Below are 22,796 nucleotides of genomic sequence, written 5' to 3'. Positions count from 1 at the left end.
AATGAATTATTTTAGGAAATAAAATGAAATTTAACCTAGTACAAATATTATAATGATCAGAAACACGTTTAATATACAGCCATTACTATTTTATGCAGAAAAATATATTTGATATATAATTAAAATCGTTAAAAAGTCTCTGTTAGTCGATAACATCTTAAAACTGCAAAAAAACTCAGGAATCTCTCTTTAAAAGCAAACTAGAACTCAACCCCATTACCATTAGTTCTCAGACGCACGTGCGTTTTCAAAAATATAAAACATGCATTTCTTGATGTTAAAAACACCAGGATGACCAGAAACACTTCAGATATACGGAAATTGACAATCTAAACAATACAATCTTAGTAATGACTGATTTCAGTTAGCAAAACCGGCTTCAGTAGTGCAAAAATATGCCTTAGTGTTTAAAAACTAGGATCTGTCGCTTTAATATTTTGTATTCTTTTGTGTTTCAGTGCCACATTCTACTATTTCGCCTGTTAGACCCAGCCCTTCGGGTAAGTTTTTCTAAAGCCGATGACACACCATACGAGTTCCACGTACGTGAAGAGCCGACTGCGTAGCAACCGGTGAAATAGTAGTGAGGCCCTGTCACAATCGGCTATTATCGTATGAGACACTCGTATAGTGTGACGTCGCCTTAACAGAAAACCAAATCACAACTGATTGATTTTATTAAAGATATTACATGTACATGTTTTTTATATAACACACTAAAGTTAAAAATAAAAGACATAAACAAAAGTACATCAATAATTTCATTGAACTGTGTATTGTTCATATATTTTTAACATGTATAATTATTAGCCGTTAGAGACATCATCAACAAATGAAAAAATACCAAAGGCCATTTTCATAGTAATTTAAAGTAAATCGTTAGATCCATACTGCATTATTTCGTTATATTATCCAATAAAGGTTTTGTTTATTTGTTTGTTTTAAAGCCGATATTAAAGGCTGTATTCCTTACAGATTTAAACTAACGCAAACGGGTTTTTTTTTTTATATATATAAATCTGAACGACATCATGCGTGACTTGAACGACCATATTGTCGATTTTTCATTTTAGTTAGCAACATTCCTTCAACGACGTTTACAAAAAAAAGAGGAAGGAAATGTTTTATTTAACGACGCACTCAACACATTTTATTTACGGTTATATGGCGTCGGATATATGGTTAAGGACCGCACAGATATTGTATTGAGAGAGGAAACCCGCTGTTGCCACTTCATGGGCTACTCTTTTCGATTAGCAGCAAGGGCGACCACCTAAGAGTTCGGGAATTAACGTTTTGCGCTTTACGCAACACGCATCACGCATCACGCATTGCGTATATATGGAAGCGCTTCAGTTGATTTCTATAAAAAGTGTTGTTTATGCACCACGCACCACGCACTACGTACACATGGATTCCTCGCTTAATACGTTTTAACTTCTTTTTTTCTTGTTTTCTTTTTTTTTTGACAGATTTTGTTACGGATGTTTTTATTGGCTAAATTAGGATCACGTGACTTTTATTTCAGAGACCTGCGAACCGTTACGCCTGTTACGGTGCGTCAACAGGACGGACTACCAAAACACAGCCTTCCCCAACGCGCTTGGAGATACCTCACAGGACCAGGCCATCGCTAGATACCGCAAATATGACTTATATTTTGAACTCAAGTGTCACGGATATGCCACAGACTTTTATTGTTCAGCATACACGCCGGAATGTCGAAATAACCGAGCCATTCTACCATGTAGAAGTTACTGCGAAGGTAAAATTTTACTTTCAATGATAATAAAAAAAAACACCAAAAAAAACAAGAGAGAAATAAATTTAAAAAAACAAAAACATTTCAAATGTTTATAGTATAAATGAGCGTACAAGGCACCTCCTCGTGCAATAGTATTCTGAAATTCTTTAGAGATTTTGATTACAAGGTGCAAATTACGTAATAAGTATTCCAAGTTTAAATAATTATTAGTTGACACTAAAGTAGCGAAGCCGATGATTAATAAATCAGTGGACTCTAGTGATGTTGTTAAACAAAACAAACTGTAACAGCAGAAACGAATTGAAGTGCATCAACAGAAATACACCTATTTCAGGCCCGTATTTAGGGTAGGGTGGGTTTTGGGGGGGGGGGTGTTTCGTCCAAACCCTCCCGCAAAAGCTGAGGTCCACCTTTTTCTCTTTTTTAAATATTGCACAAATAGCTGACTGTAACAATTGTTTAATTGTACTTTCTGCTATATTGATGACCTCGTAGTTTTCGATAATCACGTGACAATGACAGCAGTTCACCTTCCACTGATTTTATCAACCAAAGTTAGAAATTAAAGGTTGACAACAGAAAGTAATCCTGTTAGGTCAGGTCAGGTCATAGGTTTTAACGTGCACATTCAGAACAAGCTGTTGTAGCATACGCATGTCTTGGGCGCAGGTGTCGACATTCGCCGGCTCCTCTGTCCTGGAAAGGAAAAGGTTTGGATTGGATGGGAGAGGAGGTCGCACGCGCTGGCATGTGCAATGGAGTACAAACAGCCCGACGATGGTCGGTAGCGGGCGACGGTTGGTTTTGATGCTGTTGAATTTGAAAATGTCCCGTAGGATTAAGGCCAAATAGAAAATGTTGCATACTTTCTTGAAGGTAATTACCAAGCATTTCAAAATGTTTTATGGCCAACATGTAGATGCCATTTTGATGATATGATGCATCAGTGACAAAATTGAAATGGGATGCTATACCTTATGCAATACCTTTTGCCGAAAACGTTTGAGGACTAGACCTCTTAACAGGGGCTGAATATGTTGAATTTGTTTTTTGTTTTTTTAAATAGCCTTAATAACAAAAATACAATCTACAAAATAGTCGAAAACCGTTGTTTTAAAATATACATTTTTAACTTCCGGATGCCAGGAAAACGCGTTTTAGGCTTTCAGATATTTAAAATTGTCCGGGGAAGGATGCCCCTGGAACCCCATGCAGTTTCATATCCAAAAGGCCCCGGCAAATAGCTAGTCGAACCCTGCCACTCGAAATGCTAGCTACGGTCTTGTATATCTCTGTGTCTATTCTATTGACATCTGTAATTTCGATCAAGCCACAGCTACGTGGAATGCTAGTTCAAAATGCAAATACCTGCAATTCCGAAAATAGTTCAAGGAAATCATCAATTGAACTGGAAGAAAACACACACAAAAAAGACATATAATTAATTCTTTTCTAATGCAAACTCAATTTCTCCCACATATATTTCGGACCCCTCCTTTCTTTGGGATATGACGTGATCGAGTCTGGTGATTACGTGTTTTCGTGGACAAGTCTCCTTTAGACTTGTGTGTTTCGACAGCACGCTGGGTCGATCAGGTCTAACTGAGTAAATGACTTCAGTTAATTGACTTTGCAGTCATTGAAAACTAAACGTATGACCCAATCTCGTTTGAGACGAATAATCATCGTTAATGTGGTCGAAACTTTATATATTACGCAGTAAATCCCCCGCCTTAGCGTATCGAGTGAGACGTGATAAACTATTTTACAGGGTTCTAACACGCAATCACCGTCTAATCTTTCATTAACTTGACGTCCCGGTTCATTGCCTTGGAGAAACACTCGACGTCTCCGATTCATTGTTCTGCGAGTGCATGAGATAATGAATGTTTTTGGCATAGAAAAGCGATACGACAACAGATTCTAACGAAAGTAATACGCAATGATCAATGGTGTTAATTGTAAACGGTTTTGACGTATTCTGTGAATGATTGTTTTGGGGGAGAGAGAGAGAGAGAGAGAGAGAGAGAGAGAGAGAGAGAGAGAGAGAGAGAGAGAGAGAGAGAGAGAGAGAGAGAGAGAGAGAGAGAGAGAAACATGTCCAAGAACATTGTTTTGGATGAAATAAAAATAAGCGGAAATTGCAGAAGAAAATGGAAAATGCTTTTTGAATGATCCAAATTGCATTAAAAATCCATAATTAATTAGCTTCATGTTGTAAAAACGAATAGGACCGTTTTATAAAACATTACACAAACAGGATATGACATGATCCTGGAAGATATTGTGGTTTTGTCGGTACTAGAAAAGTATTGAAGTTAAAGCCCCAATCTCAAGTATACGTTTAATTTTTAAGCATTTAGAACATAACATCATTCACATTTGGCTTTTTTGCCCTGTGACGCGCCATTCTTTGATGTCCGCTTCCTGATATGTGTAACCTTGACAATGACACTCATAGTCCAGAAGAATATTTCCCAAGAGTATGTTAATTTGTTTGTTTCTAAAACGGTGTTTCAAGCAGACTAAACTTGACAACTGACAAGTCATGGAGGTTTCATTGCCACAGCCAATCAAATGTTCCTATAAAACCTGCAACAGACCGCTCCAGATCGTCGCAGACACCCATTCAAACTCTAATTCACTAAACTCTCACAACTATACTGTGCACAAATACTTACAAAGACGATGCTATGTTTCTTATGAGAGCAGTTGCAATACCTGGAAAGAAAATGGAATATGGCACTTTTTAGGTAAACAGTACTCTTTGTATCTACCTGAAACAGATCCTCTATTACTGTGTCTTTTCACTTTTTTCAGTGCCATCGCATTTAGTTTTGGCCAGGTACGGTCCTGCATTTCTTAAAGGGATATTCCTGAGTTTGAAAGAAAGAAAGAAAGAAGTGTTTTATTTAACGACGCACTCAACACATTTTATTTACGGTTATATGGCGTCAGACATACTATGGTTAAGGACCACACATATTTTGAGAGGAAACCCGCTCTCGCCATTACATGGGCTACTCTTCCGATTAGAAGCAAGGGATCTTTTATTTGCACTTCCCACAGGCAGGATAGCACAAACCATGGCCTTTGTTGAACCAGTTATGGATCACTGGTCGGTGCAAGTGGTTTACACCTACCCATTGAGCCTTGCGGAGCACTCATTCAGGGTTTGGAGTCGGTATCTGGATTAAAAATCGCATGCCTCGACTGGGATCCGAACCCAGTACCTACCAGCCTGTAGACCGATGGCCTGCCACGACGCCACCGAGGCCGGTCTCCTGAGTTTGATGCAATTTTTAAGATGTTATCGACTAGCAGACTTTTTGACGACTAATTACATATCAAATATATTATTTTTCTGCATAAAATATTAGTGGCTGTATATTAAACGTGTTTCTGATCGTTCTAATATTTGTAATAGGTTAAATTTCATTTTATTTCCTAAAATATTTTTTTGTTGTACATATGAAATTATTTGAAGACAAAATCCAATTTGGGCTTGTTACAAATATTAAGATGGCCAGAAACACATCGAATGTACAGACACTGGTATTCTAAACAAGAAAATGTATTTTATGTGTAAGTTTAATCGTAGAACTATTTTATTAGTCGGAAACATCTTACAATGCAGTAAACTCAGGAATGTTCCTTTAAGGTGTAACGGTAGTTTGTGTAAGTCAAAGGTCACAGTGAAATATCGAAAATGTTCTTGATTTCGCTTTATTTCTAAATACGCGGAAAGCTGGGGTGGGTCATTGTCAAATACATTTATGCAGTTTGGGTAAAGAGGCCAACCAGTGGACCTTCTTCATTTCATTTCAACTTATTTTCGATTTCCAATTACGGTTCAAGCACGCTGTTCTGGGCATACACCTCAGCTGTCTGGGCTGTCTGTCCAGGACAGTGGGTTAGTTGTTAGTGAGAGAGAAGAGGGTGGTCTTACACCTACCCACTGAGTCGTTAATACTCGCTCTCGGTGGGAGCCGGTACCGGGCTGTGAACTCGATACCTACCAGCCTTATGTCCGATTGCTTAACAACGACATCATTGAGGTCGGTAGTGAACCTTCTAAAATGTTTCCAGGTAAGGAGATGAAATTTATATGGACGTAAAACATGCGCGTAGATCTAAAGTGACCATCAAGCAGATTGTTGTTATAGTATTGTACTCTATAAGGTTTAATATGACAAATTAAGTGATACGTGTGTGTTGGGGACGGGTTCGCTTGTCTGTACGTTCGCCCGTGTTTGCACGTATTGGTACTTAGATACATTTTAATTTATCGTTATTCAGAAGTGAAGAAAAGATGCAAAGAATATCCAAAGAATGTGTCATTTCCTGTGGACTGTTCAAAGCTTCCGGATTCCGACGATCCAGCCATCTGTCGACCCAGTCCTTATAAACGTAGGTGTTTAATAATTGTAATACGATTTGGCAATATAGGAGCACTATATATATATATATATATATATATATATATATATATATATATATATATATATATATATATGTATATATACATATATATATATATGTATGTGTGTATGTATGTGTGTGTGTGTGTGTGTGTGTGTGTGTGTGTGTGTGTGTGTGTGAGAGAGACAGAGACAGAGAGAGAGAGAGAGAGAGAGAGAGAGAGAGAGAACACGCTTTGTTAGCAGTCGTTAAATACTGAAGTTCCTGGCGAAATTGATCATTCCACCAAAAATCATGCGATGGTGGCCAATAGTAATCTCATTCCGCTAGTTTTGTGACTGAAATCGCATGCAAAATAAACCCACCCATCAAACATGAATAGACTGTGGTCATTATACTATTATATCTCATCCCTCTGACTTTGTGACAGAAACCTTTTGGAAAATAAACATAATGTAGGAGTGGTAGGTAGTTATCTCGTGTCCACCGGTTTTGTGACTGAAATCGCTTTAAAAAATTAAACCCACCCATCAATCGTTGTTTGATGGGGGTCAGCAGGCATCTTTTTCCCTAGGGGGTGGGACGTAGCTCAGTGGTACAGCGCTCGCTTGATGTGCGGTCGGTCTGGGATCGATCCCCGTCGGTGGACCCATTGGGCTATTTCTCGCTCCAGCCAGTGCACCACGACTGGTATATCAACGGTCGTGGTATGTGCTATCCTGTCTGTGGGATGGTGCATATCAAATATCCCATGCTGTCAATCGAAAAGAGTAGTCCATAAAGTGGCGACAGCGGGTTTCCTCCCTCAATATCTGAGTGGTCCTTAACCATATGTCCAACGCTATATAACCGTAAATACAATGTGTTGAGTGTGTCGTTAAATAAAACATTTCCCTCCTTCCAGCTGGGAAGTGCGTGGAGGTGGAGTTCGAGTACTGCCGTGAGCTGGACTTCAACAGCACGTCGTTTCCCAACATCATCGGCTCGACGGCCGAGAGCGAGGTGTCGTCCATGCTGAATCTGATGAAGGGGATACAGGACGCCACCAAGTGCTACAAACACAGCATGATGATGGGCTGCTCCGCCTTCCTGCCTCACTGCACCGGCACCGAGAGAGTTCCAGGAAACTACATTCCTCCATGCAAAAGTCTCTGTAAAGGTAAATGGTAATCTGTACCTTGATGGTGTCGTGGTTAAGCCATCGGACATAAGACTGGTAGGTACAGGGTTCGCATCTCTGTACCGGCTCTCAACCAGAGCGAGTTTTAACGATTTCAATGGGTAGGTGTACGACCACTACACCCACGATCTTCTCTCTCACTAACCACTAACAACTAACAGCTAACCCACTGTCCTGGACAGACAGTCCAGATAGCTGAGGTGTGTGTGTGTGCCCAGGACAGTGTGCTTGAACCTTAATTGGATATAAATACGAAAATAAGTTGAAATGAAATGATAATCTTTATTGGTTTTTGTAAATTTACTTATTACTTTGTCCTCGTATCTCTGCACAAGGCAGAATCGAAATGATCCACTACTTTCATGATCCACTATCACGTACTCATTCTTAGGAGGACTGCCACTTCCCTAGGCGTTCCGTAACACGGTGTTTCATCCCTCCTGCACATCATAGTTTGACACCCAGTATCCGATGTATTTTTTCATGCCGGGGTGTCGTTAACCATCTATTCTATTCTATTCCCTCCTGCACTGCCTGTAGGAGGACTGCCACTCCCGAGACAGAGCTTAGAAAACCCAAATTTGTAAAAGGTTAAATATTGTGTAATATTTCTGTACGATGCAAAATTGATATAATCTGTGTTGAGGTTTATTATTTACCAAATCAACCAAATATTTCCAAATCTTGAGCTTAGGTTGACGATCTGAATTATCAAATATCATGACAAGTCAGAAAGATTTATTTCGAAATGACACTTATTTAATAACCCAGTATCAAAACTTTAGATCGAGTCTTTTACAGCCTCCGTGAACTCAGCACGTCAGTAGAAGGTCGTCTCTTTCATCCCAAAGTTTTTCTCTGATTGTTCGTGTTGCCAAATGTTCGTAGTTTGAATATCTTGGCTCTGAAGTTTGAGGTTCTATATTAAGTTACAGTGGCACTGAGGTGTTATTACCGATTTTAGTTTGCAGATATGTGCGACAAGTCTGTAGTGCCCTGTCCTCGGTTTGAATATCAATATTTGTTCTCGTTGGTTTAGGTGTAAGATTTGGTTTCGAATAAATGGACTTCCTCTTTTTATTGTCCAGGCTATGTTGTAGATTTTAGAGGATCATGTACGAGTTTTAGAAATTTTTTTTTTAGCTACATAGTCTTTTGACTAATAAAGAAGTGTAGAAGTAATATCCAACGTACGGTATGCTTTTAAAACAAGGTGTTCTGTTGCTTTCTGTTTTGCAGCTTATAAAGACCGCTGTGAGATCTTCCTGAACATATTTTACCACAAATGGCCGAACGCTCTGAACTGCGAGTCGCTTCCAGACAGTTCCGACCCCAGCGTGTGTACTGGCTACAAGGAGGCACACGAACCCCCGGAGTTTGGAGGTACGTTCATGCTGTTGGTGTATTGACTGACAATACTGTTTATAACGTATATGCGGGTCAATATAGCGCCAAAATACCCATACATCAAACAAATTGCAACAAAACGTTTTATTACCATTGTTTGTACTTTCAGACATGCTGAATAACATATTAAAAGTTGGACAGAAATGGAGCACGGGAAAGCAAAAAAATCTGACGTTAAAAAAACATAACCGCCAGTGCCTTATTTTGCTATATTTCACTGTTTCCAACGCGTTACCTTGAGGTTTTAAATGTAACATTATGTATTATGTACTTAAGGTGATTTTAACGCTAAGATCGCTTCATGGAACGAGGCCCTGAATCAGTTAGCGTACTTGCCATGTGTACTTGAACTTATTTTTAACAGTTAAGCCTCGCACATGGCCATGTGTCCTTTGCTGGGCCAGGAATTCCTCATTAAAATTAATTTTAAAAACCATGTCTTGCCCAATCAGTCAGGGGCCAACAACATAAAGGTTGTTTAGTTTAACTGACTGTTAATCTGCTGTTGGTACAAAAAAAAAAAAAAAAAAAAAAAAAAAAAAAAAAAAAAAAAATTGAAAGTGACCGGCAGGTACGTATGCAGGACATTGTACAGGGGCGGGGCCGTAGACTGTGCTAAGCGATGTTTATAGAACAGTTCTCCGGACAATATTTTGTTTTTAAATCAGGGGAAGTTCAATGAACCCTCCTCTCCACCCCACCCCACACACATTCTTGACCAGGCTGCAACGTGTAAGGACCAAATTTTAAAACTGTATTTTCTAGAAATTTGTAATGTTCATTAGTATTGTCTGCTACATTCAAGAATGTGGCACAATGATGAATTTACAAAAAATTACCAAAGAAAACATTTGCACTAGCGATTGCTTAACAGATGATTACAGTAAATGTCTTTGTGAAACTGGCCCCGAGTCACCAATAGATTAGGTGTATCAACATTTTAATAAACCTTGTTTATTAGACCTTAAAAGTTACATGGTAGGTTTCCCATAGGGTGGCTGTCTGCCCCTTTTTAGGGTGTATAACAATATAATGTGTATACGAATTGTTCATTGGCCATTTAAGTTAACTAACAAGAATATTCACCAATGGTTTACAAAATGTGTCATTTAAAAGATTATCCATAAATATTTTCAAAGTAATGACATTTCGTTTTAGCTGAACATACTTATTTCACATATTTGGGAATAAACTAAAATGTTTAAAATCTTGGACATGATTCATAGGTTCAGCAACATTTACTTCATCCCAAGATTACTGGGATTCACGTGAAATGGAGCCCATAGGTTTAAAAACAGGAACATTCGCCGCATTTAAGACTATTGACATGAATTCAGATAATATCTTAATAGAAATGTTCCATGGGCTATCAAATGACATCTGATTTACTGTGTAACTGGAGGAAATTTTATAACGAGAGATTTTAAAAGACATTTAAGTAAAGATTCATCATCATGTTTGCTCTCATTACATAAATAACAATAACAATGAAATAAAATAAAATAAACAAATAAACCTACATATTAATCGATACCATACATCATTTTTGCGTAATTAATAACTCGATAATATGAAACCTGTGCAGTGGCTTCCCAAAGAATCCCAAAGCAGACAGTTATATCTATCTGCGTCGGGTGTACCTCCTCCCCTTTCCTCGACTACGAAACGGCTAGGTGTCTACAATATATATAACCACTGCCCTTCATCAGATGAAATTAAAATTAATAACTGTTCCTCCTGTGCTACATAATAGTATTGAAACATGTGTTGCCTTGTCAATGAATGATATTACATGTATGTAGTCTGCTACTACCGTGACTTGGACTTTTTCCCTTTATTATATGTCCATGTATAGCATACATTTTTTTCAGCTTTTTAATGTGAGTCCCAGGCTTAATTTTAGATAAACCTTTATCTTCTCCAAGATGGGTTTTTTTTTTTTTTTAGGCTTGGACCTTAAATATGGAAATTCCTGTTAGGCCTACACTTCTTTTCTGGTATGATAGCTTTTCCTTGCCCACCAGTTGGATACATAATATGTACTTATATACAATATAGACACTTTGGCACTAACAATTTACCTTTACCTGATAGAAAAGGTTGAAATATGATAGGGATAAACATAATCAATTGGAAGATACGAGGTTTTCATAACAGATAAACAGTGGTTTTCAAATAAGTGTTTTACTTATTTGACATTTCCCATACTTTCCAATACCTGGACATGTATGAGGTTTTGACAACAAAAAGATAATAGATTTCTGCTTCTGAAAGAATAAAAAAAAAGTGAAAATCGCCAAAACTGCACATACTTGTAAGGTTTTCTTAGTTCAGCGACGATATGCTGTGCAAAATGTTGCAAGAGCGAAGTCTTTCGTCACGCCTGAAAGATTGCTACCAACCACCTCGGCCTGTAAATTTCACTTCCTGCGGACTTACTATCAGATTATGGGGTGGGTGGGCTGTAATAATGAAATGGAGCCGTCTGAGTGGGGATGGAAGTTAGAAGGTGAAAAACTCATTTCGGTGATGACAGACAAAAGCCCTGCTCCAGAGGCACTTATTCAGATAATTTACTTGGCTTGGCTAGGTTTTTAACGTGTGCATATACCTCTATGGTTTCGAATATGCCTATCTCGAGTCCGGCTTCCGATAAGATCGGGGTTCTGAGTCGGGACAGGAAATACCTAAATATAAGGACGACTTAAAAATTTCAAAATTTACGACCCAAAAATTATAAAATAATGGTGAGGGGAGGTTAATAAATTTTGACTGCGTCCTTAAAGATATATACACTTAATCTATAACTAATTAATAAATAGTTTGACACAATTTTAAATGGTAGTCTAAAATAAAATAAAATTAAAAATATAAAATCAATTAATACCCCAGAGGTTAGGAGGAAGGGTAGGAGGGTTGGCCCCAGCCCACAGAAAAGTTATATTAGAACAGTTTAAAAGTTATAAGAATTACCAATCATATTTCGAACCTTGGTGTGACCAGACGGAGGCCGGGGGAGAGGGGAGGCCAGAACCTACACTGAACCTAAGGTCAAAGATGATTCACTGCAACTGTTCGGGAGGGTGCACTACTCAAAAGTGTACCCGCAGAAAGCATGAGATGGAATGCACCAGTACATGTGGGAATTTCAACTTATTTTTTGGCTTATATCCAATTAAGGTTCAAGCTATCTGGGCTGTCTGTCCAGGACAGTGGGTTAGTGGTTAGTGACAGAGAAGAGGGTGTAGTGGCCTTACACCTAACCACTGTGCCGTTAAGAACTCGCTCTGGGTTGAAGCCGGTACTGGGCTGCGAACCCTGTACCTACCAGCCTGTTGTCCGATGGCTAAACCACTGTGCCACCAAGGCCGATATGTGGGCATTGCCAAGATGGCAACTGACAATATGTCAAATGAGCCATGATAGAACAGGATGATGAACAAGACTGCGTCTGAGAAGCAATAAGATAGTATATTATGTGTCATGACGTTAGTGCTTATTCCCAGAGTTGTGCCTTGATTACGTCATTGATGACGTCATGACGCCAGTACAAATGCAATGTCCATTCCAGGAACTACTGTTATTTGAAAAACATAAATGAAAATAGCATTAATTATAACATCAGGTTAAAAAAAAACATGCAATTTGATGGTTATCAATCAGATTTTTGACGGGATTTTTTTGCATCTTGTTTTTTATGTCATTTTTTAAACACTTTCCCATGTGTCAAACTTGTCCAACTTTTGATATGTTGTTCTCCACATCGAATAATACAATAAACGATCATAAAACGTTTTGTTGCAATTTGTTTGGGGTTAGGTGGTATATTGACCTGCCTAATAACGAGGTGGTTCGATCCTGCGACGCAAGCACCTCAGGCGAGCACTCAACCGATAGTTCAATATAATACCAAATATATTATTGCATTTTTGTGTTTTTTGTTCTTGTTTGTTTGTTTGTTTTGTTTTGTTCTGTTTTGTAGATTTTTGGGGGTGGTTTGGGGTTTTTTTTTTAGGGTTTTGGGGGATGGGGGTTTATTATGGTTGACGAGTATAAGAACAACCTCTGGCTTTCACGATTCGCATCTGACCAGTCCTAAAATAGCATTAGAGTTAATTTTGTACACAGCGTGTTTTTTATTGAAACAAACAACCTATAAAGAAGAGTCTAAAAATATATTTAACTAAATTTGGTGAATTGTGATACAACAATCGATATTAGCTACCTATTTAGATTGTCAGCCGAATGTTTCCCACTCTACCTATTTCAGACATAATAACCGTATAGTGACATTTTTAAACCCAAGTAATTGCATTGTAAGTCATCGCCATACGTTATATTAAACTATCGTGATTTATTTTCGGTTTGATGACCATTCCGAGTCGTATTTCTGCTGACTAATGGCTAAGGCCAAAACAAATTAATTAAAAGTCGGTCTCTAGTCAGACCAAAGTTCCGGAATTGATGCTGCCATGTGGCTTTTAAGCATGGATTGCACAGAAAAGGTGGATATATACTGATAGAAATAAATAAAGGATCACACAGATAGCAACAAGAAATAATGGCTGCATCAAAAATCAATTCATATTGTCTGAAGTTGACTGGGAACATATAGGCAGCACATTCAACACTACATACATTCAATCCCACATTACAACTTGGTATGAAATACAGACATTACTACGCTAGTTGTGAATTAAATTTGGTCTACAAATTGATGTGTTCCCTTATTTCTTTCCATCAGTATATTTAGGGGTATTTTTACGTCCTTCCCATCAGCCTTGGTCCATCCTCAGTGGCCATGGTTTCCCCCTCCTCTGCCTTGGTACCCTAAATATTTTCCTAAACAGTAGCAAGGGGGTTTCTGTACGACCCACAGGTTACTCCTACAAAAAGTGACGTCATACCGCGGGAAATTTGAGAAAACAAATGTTTATGCACGAGGGTCATAATGGAAGCGCGTGCTGACCAGAGACCAGACATTTATTTTGTTTGCCCTAATGTTGTATCCACCTGTCGATACAGACATTTTAATTCCTTGCTACAGAATGAATGAATGAATGAATGAATGTTTAACGACACCCTAGCACGAAAAAATACATCGGCTATTGGGTGTCAAACTAGGGTAATGCAAATAAATAAAGTGATGATCAACATCAATATAAAAATTCAAGGTTTAAACAAAAACAGTGTAAAGAACTGTACAAAAACACAAATATCACAGAATTTTACGGATACTGAATTTTACTCAAAACTTCAATTTTGTGCTGTATTGGCCATTACACCCCTGCACCACGGTGAGGTTACAGCACGCGCAGGGGACCTTGCTACAGTAGTATACAGTGTGTGTAGATGAAGACATACACACATGCGCGCACGTACGCGTGCATGCGCATATATATATATATATATATATATATATATATATATGTGTATGTGTGTGTGTGTGTGTGTGTGTGTGTATAACACCCAAAACAAGCACATCACATAAACGCACACTCGCACACACACACGCGTGACGCACACACAGATCTTACCTCAAACATACATAAACACACACACACACACACACACACACACACACACACACACAAACAGATACACGCACAAACACACACACAGACACAGGCATAGAGACACACACACACACAGACACAGACATACAGAGAGACATACAAAACACACACACAGACACACGCACGCAGAGAGATACACACACACACAGACACACACACTCCACACACACACATACACACACACTCCACACATACACACACACACACACGCAGACACATACACACACACACACTCCACACATACACACACACACACCCCACACATACACACACACTCCACACACATACACACACACACACACACACACACACACACACACTCCACACACATACACACACACAGAAACACACACACACACACACACACACACAGACACACACGCAGAGAGAGACACACACACTTTGCTGTTCTACATCATCATGTGATCGGCTGAACATGGTGTTGAACAGCAAAGTAAAGTTGGTGTAACGACACCTCATTAACATCGGCCTAGAAAAACAAAACGTGATACCCACAGGTGGATCGAAGATTTTGTAAAAAGGGATCACAAAATTTTAAATAGGGCAATTTGAATTTGTTGAATGCAAATGAGCTGAGGTCTTAAAGAGAACGAGATCGGGGTGGGATGTGTGTGTGTGTGGGGGGGGGGGGGGGGGGGGGGGGGGGGGGGTGTAATATCAAATTAAAGTTTGTTGTGTGTAACGACACCACTAGAGCACATTGATTAATTAATCATCGACTATTCAATGTCAAACATTTGATAATTCTGACTCGTAGTCATCAGAGGAACTCGCTATGTAAGTAGCAAGGGATCTTTTATGTGGAGTTTCCTCTGAGACTATGTTTCAGAATTTGATATCCAACATTTCAACATTTGATATCCAATTGCCAATGATTAATAAATCAGTTCAAACCTACCAGCCTCGGTGGCGTCGTGGCAGGCCATCGGTCTACAGGCTGGTAGGTACTGGGTTCGGATCCCAGTCGAGGCATGGGATTTTTAATCCAGATACAGACTTCAAACCCTGAGTGAGTGCTCCGCAAGGCTCAATGGGTAGGTGTAAACCACTTGCACCGACCAGTGATCCATAACTGGTTCAACAAAGGCCATGGTTTGTGCTATCCTGCCTGTGGGAAGCGCAAATAAAAGATCCCTTGCTGCTAATCGGAAGAGTAGCCCATGTAGTGACGACAGCGGGTTTCCTCTTAGAATCTGTGTGGTCCTTAACCATATGTCTGACGCCATATAACCGTAAATAAAATGTGTTGAGTGCGTCGTTAAATAAAACATTTCTTATTTTTTTCAATTCAAATCTTTGATATCCAACACAACGAACGTTAACCTTTACCTTTCGTTGTATTTTCTTCCTCATTTTGAAATGGCCTTTGTTGTTGATGCTTAACGCAGCAAAACTTGGTAGTCGATAATGTTCCTTTTTTAAAATAATTAAAGTAACATCCATCGATTTACCTAATCGGTATTTATTTGTGATATAAACACACAAAAACTCAACATATTTACTTTAGTAATTCTAAAAAATGTATAATAAATAAAAATTACATTAATCGTTTGAAACCAAATCTAGCTATTGCATCATCTTAACTGAACCATGATGGACTGAAATCCATGTCATCTCACTCGGCAATTTTAGTTTTTGAATTATGGACCATTGCCATAATTCAATTATTTTAACAAAATGTCATTAATAAATGGAGTATGGTGGTTATGAAGATGGTTGAATAAAGTACATTTAGAGACAAATCAAATTATTTTTGTTCAGGTAATACTTTTTTAGACCATTAAATAGGTCAGTGGTCTGTGACAGTATGCCTTTAATGACGTAGATAGACGGCATAGACGATCATAATGAATTGCCTTTCTATCACTGTTTTGTGGCCTCGCTTTTTTGTTCAAGACAAACAAGTAAAAGATGAAAGTGAAAGTAGGAGTGCCAATGCCTTTGTCAGCAGATTAATCAAATCTATGCTTGCGGGAATTAATCTTACTTAAAAGAGTGACGTCAGTTTCCCGTCAATATAGTTTACTTTAGTCGATGACCAAATCTTTATCATTTACTACCGGCCTCGGTTGGTGGCGCAGTGGGTAAGTCATCGGAGTTCAAGCTGGTAGGTGAAAGGTTCGCAGAACGGTATCGGCTCCAACCCAGATCGAGTTCTTAAAGGGACATTCCTGAGTTTGCTGCAATTTTTAAGATGTTATCGACTAACAGAGACTTTTTAACGATTGTAATTACATATCACATATATTTTTCTGCCTAAAATATTAGTGGCTGTATATTAAATGTGTTTTTGATAGTTCCAATATTTATACTAGGTTAAATTTCATTTTGTTTCCTAAAATATATGTTTTTCGTACGTACGAAATTATTTGAAGACAAAATCCAGTTTGGGCTTCTTACAAATATTAAGATGACCAGGAACACATTGAATATACAGACACTGATATTCTAAACAAGAAAATATGTTTAATACGTAAGTTTAATCGTAGAAATATTTTATTAGTCGGAAACATCTTACAATACAGCAAAATCAGGAATGTCCCTTTAAGGGTTCAATGTGTAGGTGTAAGCCCACTACACCCTCTTCTCTCTCATTAACCATTAACCACTAACCAACTAACAACTAACCCACTGTCCTGGACAGACAGCCCAGACAGCTGAGGTGTGTGTCCAGGACAACATATCCAATATCCGTAATTGGATATAAGCACAAAAATAAGTTCAAATGAAATTTACTTTTTATTGGTTCGTTCCTTTCTCTTTATTTCCTTTTTTACTACCTTAATCCTTCGTTCTTCCATGTTGTGATTGATTTATTGATTTATTGATTGATAATTATCTGAACCAGTCGAAATCGTGTAACAACGCAAAAGGAAAGAGACCATCTTTAGCAATATGAACATTCCTACCATTAAGCAAAGTGTGGAAGAACTCTTACTGAAAACATACGACGCCATGTAACCGTAATTAAATGCGTTGAGTAGCTCGTTAAATAAAACACTTCTTACTTCCTTATTGAAAACTATTTAACACCATTATTACAACATTAACGCAAATAGGCATACAGCGAGAAAACAAAACCCGAGTATAAAATGCAGGCTCGTTGGGAAGAATGTTGTAATAGTCGAGGAATAAAAATATAAATGAAGACCAATTGGGCAGTTCCATCGTGACTGCTGTTAAAGGGACATTCCTGAGTTTGCTGCATTGTAAGATGTTTCCGACTAATAAAATATTTCTACGATTAAACTTACATATTAAATATATGTTCTGGTTTAGAATATCAGTGTATGTATATTCAATGTGTTTCTGGTCGTCTTAATATTTGTAAAAAGCCCAAATAATTTCGTACGTACGAAAATATTATATTTTTGGAAATAAAATGACGATTAACCTAGTACAAATATTAGAACGATCAGAAACACGTTTAATATACAGCCACTAATATTGTATGCAGAAAAATATATTTGATATGTAACTACAATCGTTAAAAAGTCTCTATTAGTCGATAACATCTTAAAAAATGCAGCAAACTCAGGAATGGCCCTTTAAAGGTTCAGCTATGTTTTGAACTTTAACTAGATTATCTTAGACATCGTTGTTTAAGAACGTTTCTAACACACTCGTTGATGAGAACACCATGCGTTATTTTTCATAACACAAGGTTGTTTACACACGTAAGTTCAGAAGATGATACCGGATTTCGGTGGTATAGTGGTTAAGCCGTCGGATCTGACACTGGTAGGTGCCGAGTTCGCAGCCCGGTATCGGATCCACACAGAGCCAGAGCGAGTTTTAGCGGCTCGGTGGGTAGGTGTGAGACCACTGCGCCCTCTTCTCTCTCACTAACTAGTAACCACTAACACCAAACTCACTGTGTAAGACACTTTCTTACACACCCGTTGGTGAGAATACCATGCGTTATTGTTCATAACACACATGGTGTTTAACACATGTACATGTGTTAACAATTTCAAAACATACGACTGGCTGCTCCTAGGTGATGACCAGATCACTACTACCATACATCCATTGAAAAACTACACGATGGAAATCGATTACATTGTGACGTATAGTTAACCTGACAATCATGGGTCTGTGACGCGTAAGTTAGCTACAAGTGCAACGGCTGTAAATAACTTTTAGTCGAAAATGATTTAAAAATTTCCTTAAAACCTGGTTTTTGAGGATATGTAAGAAATAGAATAATACATTCGTGTCCATTAGATGCCATTTATCTCACAACGAGTTGTGAGATAAAACAAAACAAAAAGATATCTAACGGCCACTCATGTATTATTCTCTATACCCAACTCGTTTTCGCTCATTATATACATACAGTACGTTTTAAAAGAACTCGTTGTAAGGTAAATGGTATCTAATGGCTACTTATGTAGTGTATTCTATGTATCCACCCATTTTCTACTGCTTGGTCCATATGAAATGATCATAAGCTACATAATTAAAGTTTACTGGAGGAAGCGCGAATAACGCTTTATTGTATTCAATAAGTAGTTTAAAACCATAATCTATAATTAACCTAAAAGAAAGAAATGTTTGGATACAATAGGGACAAACATATAGGTACTTTAATTTATAATAATTGTTTGGGTTGTTTTTGTTTTGTTTGGGGTTTTTGTTGTTGTTTTTTGTTTGGTTTTTTGGGGTTTTTTTTTTTTTGGGGGGGGGGTTTATTAAAACAATTTTTTGGGGGGGAGGGGGTGGAATTGCAAGTTTGTCAGTCACAGTGGAATTGTCCAAATACTGAAAATATAAGGTCGCAAACTATTTTACAAATCATGATGGGTGTTTTCCCAATAATTAGAAAAAGGTTTTAGATCTATGCTTGGAAATTCTTGGAAATTTTAAAACTTGTTTTACTCTCTTTTTAAACATATAGGTGAATAAACATGGTAGGGACGAGACCTAGCCACCATGGCACTCACGCACATACTACTTGCACTTAAGATGTTGTGTGTACGAACTAACATCGCTTTCACGTCATCACTGTACTAGTATTTCTCTTCATCAATAGATTTATTGTCTTGGATATCTTCAAAAAGGTATTCTCGCGCCACGGTCGTGTTTCGCGAGTTCTTTTATTAGCTAATGAACTTGAAAGACCAAACTAGATCTCCGATTATAGTGATCGCGCCATCCCCTTAATTAAGACTACGTGAACAATGTATTGGCGTTATTGATATTCAATGTGTGAAGAAGGCATCCCCTTAATTAAGACTACGTGAACAATGTATTGGCGTTATTGATATTCAATGTGTGAACAAGGCACTCAAACAGATCACTTGTGATGCAACCTCAATGAATAAGATACAGACAGATTAATACTAAAATATCCCGGATTCAAGCAAAAATAGCAAGAAAAATTATTTGAAACAGAAACGAAATTGTCTGTTTGTCGGTCATCGAACCTAGAGAAATAAAGAAATGTTTTATTTAACGACGCACTCAACACATTTTATTTTCGGTTATATGGCGTCAGACATATCGTTAAGGACCACACAGATTTTGAGAGGAAACCCGCTGTCGCCACTATATGGGCTACTCTTCCGATTAGCAGCAAGGGATCTTTTATTTGTGCTTCCCACAGGCAGGATAGCACAAACATGGCCGTTGTTGAACCAGTTATGGATCACTGGTCGGTGCAAGTGGTTTACACCTACCCATTGAGCCTTGCGGAGCACTCACTCAGGGTTTGGAGTCGGTATCTGGATTAAAAATCCCATGCCTCGACTGGGATCCGAACCCAGTACCTACCAGCCTGTAAACCGATGGCCTACCACGACGCCACCGAGGCCGGTTCGAACCTAGAGAGTCCTTTGAAGCTATTAGTGTATAGTGTAGCAAATATAAACTATACTTCAGCTGATCAGTGATAAAGCGCCCGCCCGATGCGCGGTCGGTCTGGGATCGATCCCCGTCGGGTAACACATTGGGCTATTTCAAATCACAGCCAGTTCACCATGACTGGTATATCAAAGGCCGCAGTATGTGTTATCCTGTCTATGGGATCGTGCATATAAATGATCCTTTGCTACAAATGGAAAAATGTAGCGAGTTTACTCTCTAATAAGACTATACGTCAGAATTACCTAATGTTTGACACCCAATAGCCGATGATTAAATAAATCAATGTGCTCTAGTGGTGTCGTAAAACAAAACAAACTTTATACACAACGAAAATTGAAATCGTTATTAAACTAGTTCCCACTCTTAACTGTGACCTAATATTTTACTACTACTACAATCATTATCATCGTCGTTGTCGTCGTCGTCGTTGTCGTCGTCATAAATATCGTCAACATCGTCGTCGTCTTCATCGTCATCGTCGTCAACATTTTCACGTCATCGTCGTTATTATTTATTATTATTATTATTATTATTATTATTATGTATTTGCAGACTGTAAGCCTGGTGAACTCCGCTGTGACGTCACTTCCTGTATTAAACCAGCCTGGGTGTGTGACGGTTACCAAGACTGCAGAGACAATGCTGATGAGAAGCACTGTGGTATGTCGTATGTCGTCATCAGTGACGTAGTCATCATGGTGTACAGTAGGGGTGGGGGTGAAGTCGGGATCGAACCACCCACCTTGCTCAAAGCAATGTTTATTGGTTTGTGTTTTATAGGAGATAGGGGTTTCTTGGTGGTTATGTATGTTGTGTAAAAATCCCCCCCCCCCCCCTCCCCTCCCACTATGAAAAAACACAACCTGCAATTGCACCTGCATGGGCCGGGACGTAGCCCGGTGATAAAACGCTCGCTTGATGCTCGGTCGGTCTGGGATCGATCCCCGTTGGTGGGCCATTTCCAGCTTCAGCCATTGCACCACGACAAAGGTCGTGGTATGTGTTATCCTGTCTATGGGATGTTGCATATAAAAGATCACTTGCTACTAATGCAAAAAATTTAGCGGGTTTCCTCTCTAAGATTATATGTCAAAATTACCATACGTTTGACATCCAATAGCCAATGATTAATAAATCAATGTGCTCTAGTGGTGTCGTTAAACAAAACAAACTTTTACACCTGCAGTCTAAAAGTGAGTTGACCGTAAGCCATATTGTATACGATATACACCTACCACTGATCTGCGACTAAACAGTGTAGATCTCTTCTGTGTGTAATTCGTGTCAGTAAGGGGGGGGGGGGGGGGGGGGAGAGAGGGATTTAGCTCAGGTGGCTGAGTGTTCGTCTGAGGTGATTGCGTCGCAGGATCGAATCACATCAGTGGATCCATTGAACTAATTGGGGTTTTCTCGTTCCAAGTGTACCACAATTGGTCAAAGGCCGTGGTATGTGCTTCCCTGTCTGTGGGAAAGTGCATATAAATAGATCCCTTGCTGCATTAGGAAAAATGTAGCGGGTTGCCTCTGATGACTACATGTACGTGTCAGAATTACCATATGTTTGACATTTAATATATATTTTTTCGTACGTACGAAATTATTGGGAGATAAAATCCGGTTTTGGCTATTACAAGCATTAGGACAACAACAAACACCTTGTGAATACAGACACTGATTTTCTAAATAAGAAAATGTATTTAATTTGTATGTTACGTCATCGAAAAGGTTCTATTGGTCGGAAACATTTTACAATGGTTGTAAACTCAGGACTGTCCCTTTAAGCTCGCGAACATTAATTATTTTTGTAGTCTTGTTGATTGTGCATTAGCTTTTTTTAAATATGAAATATCTAAAGGGGTGCATGGGATCCAAACAAACACACAAATAAATAAACAAAAGGAACAATCAAACACTTACCTCTGATGATTTTATATCCACGTGTAAAAAAATACGAGTATTACAGCAGAACAGCGCAGTACTTGGGTGTCGTAATATTAGATCCATGCAGGTATTTTACATTTATACAGATTTCAAATAAATATGCTTATAAATGTCAAACAACGAAATTGTTCGCATTTTTTTAAAAGTTAAAATATATACACAAAACGAAAACGTACGTACTATCGCTCTGACAACAATAAGCAAAGCATTGTTGACGTCACGTCAAAGGTCAGGTCAGGTCAGGTCAGAGTGTTTAACATGCACATTCATAGCAAGCTGTTGTAGCGCACGCTTGTCCTGGGCACAGGTGCCGACCTCGGCCGGCTCCTCTGTCCAGAACAGAAAAGGGGTGGGCTGGGAAGGAGGGGGACCGCCTGCACTGGCAGGTGCAAGGGAACACCAGCAGTCCAACCGGGGCCGGTAACAGGCGGAGGGTGTGACGTCAAAGGATGTCAATGTTGCAGTTTTTGTGGTAAAGTTTTCGGCAATTTTCGTAACTTAACGGAAAATGTCGAAATACCATTGAACTGTGCACCCTAAGCAGCCTCCCCCTGAATCCGTGCCTGACAAAGAATAAAGGTAGCACAAGACAATGTACAACAATAATCCATTATCC

At 38.7% G+C, this 22,796-nt stretch overlaps 1 protein-coding gene across 1 annotated transcript in view; it reads left to right on the top strand.

The window, feature by feature from the left end:
- Positions 1–22,796, top strand: part of LOC121379692 (atrial natriuretic peptide-converting enzyme-like) — a 40,550-nt gene that overhangs the window by 4,654 nt on the left and 13,100 nt on the right. The window contains exons 4-9 of the mRNA XM_041508343.1: positions 459–500; positions 1,529–1,765; positions 6,065–6,175; positions 7,092–7,346; positions 8,607–8,750; positions 20,792–20,899. Coding sequence (XP_041364277.1) covers positions 459–500; positions 1,529–1,765; positions 6,065–6,175; positions 7,092–7,346; positions 8,607–8,750; positions 20,792–20,899 — 897 coding nt within the window. The remainder of the gene's footprint in view (positions 1–458; positions 501–1,528; positions 1,766–6,064; positions 6,176–7,091; positions 7,347–8,606; positions 8,751–20,791; positions 20,900–22,796) is intronic.

Source organism: Gigantopelta aegis, chromosome 8, assembly GCF_016097555.1.
Source record: "Gigantopelta aegis isolate Gae_Host chromosome 8, Gae_host_genome, whole genome shotgun sequence".
Classification (NCBI taxonomy): Eukaryota; Metazoa; Mollusca; class Gastropoda; order Neomphalida; family Peltospiridae; genus Gigantopelta; species Gigantopelta aegis.
This window is presented reverse-complemented; position numbering and strand designations above follow the sequence as displayed.